Source organism: Zingiber officinale, chromosome 1B, assembly GCF_018446385.1.
Source record: "Zingiber officinale cultivar Zhangliang chromosome 1B, Zo_v1.1, whole genome shotgun sequence".
Lineage (NCBI taxonomy): Eukaryota > Viridiplantae > Streptophyta > Magnoliopsida > Zingiberales > Zingiberaceae > Zingiber > Zingiber officinale.
In genome coordinates, this window is record NC_055986.1 from 166,496,682 (window position 1) to 166,499,945 (window position 3,264).

General features: G+C 45.7%; 1 protein-coding gene across 1 annotated transcript; it reads right to left on the reverse strand.

Annotated features, from left to right (window-relative positions):
- Window positions 1-1,045: 1,045 nt before the first annotated feature.
- On the reverse strand, window positions 1,046-2,451 carry LOC121989330 (E3 ubiquitin-protein ligase RING1-like). Its single transcript, XM_042543312.1, has one exon. The coding sequence runs from the start codon at window positions 2,289-2,291 to the stop codon at window positions 1,242-1,244; it is 1,050 nt and encodes a 349-aa protein (XP_042399246.1). The 5' UTR covers window positions 2,292-2,451; the 3' UTR covers window positions 1,046-1,241.
- Between the last annotated feature and the right edge of the window lie 813 nt (window positions 2,452-3,264).

Sequence of the window (3,264 nt, forward strand, 5' to 3'; positions counted from 1 at the left end):
TTGATTTAGTTAACTCACCATCTTTAACAATGGCTTCAAATGTCTAAGTTCATTCAAGAATTCGGATTGCTCGATGTCCCCAAAAACAAATATATATTTGCCATTGGTGTAGCTATGATCTAAATGGAACATGCCCCCAGGGCTATGGTGCATTGGATGGGCGTCAAGTTATCATTCATGCATCCACAGTTCGATCCCAAACTACGTATTTATAGGAACTTTTCCTCTAAATGGGACACATAATCATAAGATAATGGGTGTCTAGGTTATTCGTCGTGAGTGTTTTCCGATTTACACTAACGATCAGTCTGAAACTTTTGTATTGCAGTTGTAGAAAGAGAACATGCTGCGTAAGGATGCCGATTCAAAACTACTAGGCAGCATATTCCAAAATAAAAAGTTTAATTGGTTATATCTAGAAAATAAATAAAATTGCAGCCAAATTAGGTGGTTCTGCAATTATGAGCAAAAGCATAACAAAAATGAATCTGTGAAAACTTGTGATTTGCAAAGGAAATAAAAAGAACTCGATTGAAAATTCTAGTAGAACTCTATTAAGTAACCTGCAACCAACAAAGCCTAGTAGAATTCTGTAAACTATCAAGTAAATCAAACTGAATGTATGATGATGTGTTAGAATTAAGTCCAGTGGCAATGCAAAACCAACTAAGACGATGCCGATTGATTAGCGGGAGACCTAAAATGTTCAGGCTAAGCAGTGTCGTGAAGACTAACATAGACAGACTGGATTTCTAATGCAATTATGCAAAGTTGCAAATAAAAAGAAGCATATCTAGGATGCACGTGTGGTTCCAGAGAGCAAAAAACATGTGATGTTGATCAACAAAAGGACAGGATCACAGTGCAAATAAACTCTCCTAATAGACAGAATCTCAAGCACAATTAGACCTTATGAGCTAGCAATCCATGAAATAAAACACAAAGTAGGTTAGAGAAGCAAACAGAATGATTATTCTGCAACGCATCCAATGACTGCACAGGCATTGCTTTGCTGAGCAAAAAGTTGATGAAGCTATGCATCCAGTAACTCAACCTCGACAAAGTTTTAGTTGTTTAGTTTACTGCCAACAAAATCCTCGGCCATGGAAAAATATTTTTGAACCTTCCTCCTAATAAAATCGTATATAAAACAGAGAAATGAGAAACTCCTGAATTGGCTGGCTGCTCCTTGTATCCATGATCTGTATATACCGCAGCCTGAAAACTAACAAATGCCAATGTTAAATATGCATACTGTGTATTCTGGCAACCCGCCCATGTCTTGAGAAAAAGAATCCTCTTCCATTGGTAGAAACTGATCTTTCAATATCAGAACGATCCTTCTGATTCGCAAGCTCTTTGAAGGAAGTCCCCTTTCCTGCACTCTCTCCAATAAAGTTTGCATCTTTCCCATCCTTGTCAAAGATTGCTTGTCCTGGCTCGATTCTAACAGCGAGGGAATTCATTAATGGTGTGTCCATTGAGACGGATCGCGTAACTGGCTGCAGTCTGTTGCCACCCATATCAATTTTCTCTTGCGACGACGAACTCTCAGGGAGTGAATCAAATTCTCCAAAAGGGCTCACGGGAATCACGACGTCAATCGAGGTCTGTGATCCTCCGTTTTGTTGTTCATCAAGTAGAGGGTTTCCTACATGGCGACCCGCAACACCGGAGGATACTGAGACGGAGCCCATCGAGTTCCTCGAAGTAGTGGTAGAGGGGTCCAGGCCAGCGAGCGCAGGCTCGCCCTGGGGACCTACGATGAGAGCCCGGCAGAGGGGACAATTGACATGAGCCCGGAGCCAGGTGTCGATGCAGGGGACATGGAACGCGTGGGCGCACTTAGGGAGCAGGCGGACGCGATCCCCGTCGCAGAACTCGCCAAGGCACACGGAGCAAGTGGAGGCGCTTTCAAGGTGGCCGTCGCCGGCGCGGTACTCCGCCACGGATATTGAGCTGATGGTTGACTCCTCGAGGCCTTCTGTCCGGATGTACCACACGTGATGGAGCGGATCCCCTTCTCCCGACGACGATCCATCGTCTTGATTGCCTCCGACGCTTGAGTCGGCAGCAGCGAGTGAGGGGCGGCGGCGACGGCGGAGTACGGCGTAATAGATGATGGAAAGGAGGAGGGCCGAAGAAAATAAGGCGGCGCCGATCAGGAGGACGTTGGAGAAGAGGCGGTTGTGTTGATAATCGAAGCTGGAAGGGGAAGGGGGAAGAGGAGGGACTTCCGGCTCGTTGTCGGCCTTAGTCTCATCGGAAAGGATCCGAAGGTAGAGAGCCATCGGGACTGGATCTCACGCACGATCAGAGGGCGCATGATGACCGGAGAACTGCTCGCTCGGCAGTCGGCATCGCCGATCGAAATGAGAAGGCGTTGGTTTCCGATCGGTGAGGTCAATGATTCTGGCGTTCTGCCGCACCACCCACAAATAGCCACGTGGCCCGTCGTCTGGTTCTGATTACGTGGTGCCAGTGCGAACCTGCCCCAGCCCAGCAATTTCGAGAAGATACCCGTTACCTACACCAGAGGCATAAGTGGGCCCCCACTGGCTTTTGTGAGGTTGTTGGTGGGGGCGGGTACCATCCTTCGTTTAATGAAACGAAAACCGCGTAATGACCGGCCTAAGACTTTTGGTCTTTCTCATCATAAATTGTTGCATTTATTTGAAAATTTTCATAGAGTGCCGTCACCTCTCATATTTAGACGATGGATCCCTCTAGATTTTGAGTGGTTTCACTATCCAAATAGAATAAATAGAATAGTACGCATATCAATTTTTTTATTATTACATCTAAAAATTAAAATAAATAATTTATTTTATTAAATTTAGATAATTAAATTTTTACTATCAACAACATCAACTATTCTAAAATTTATATTGCCTTTATCTTTTTATTATTTTCTTCTTTTTATTTTATTTTATTATTATTGATCCGGCGGTAAGAACAGGAACCCATCTCTGGGGGAAGTCAACGCCACATGGAAATCAAAGGGTCGAATGGCCGACCGGAGAAGGGGAGACCGGTCGACCGAACGGGGTCTCATCAGAGTCAAAGGCATCCGGCGAGGAGGTAGGGTTCCGACGCTCATGGAACAGGGTCGACTGGCCGATCGGGGAGCCCGCTCGGCTAGGCAGGAAGCAGCAATACTGTGAACAGTCAGTAGAGCACGCGATCAGGAAACTCCCGAGCGGACCAGTATCGTAGACTGGTCGGACGTAAGGAGACGCCCGACCGGCCTGACGCTCAACATAG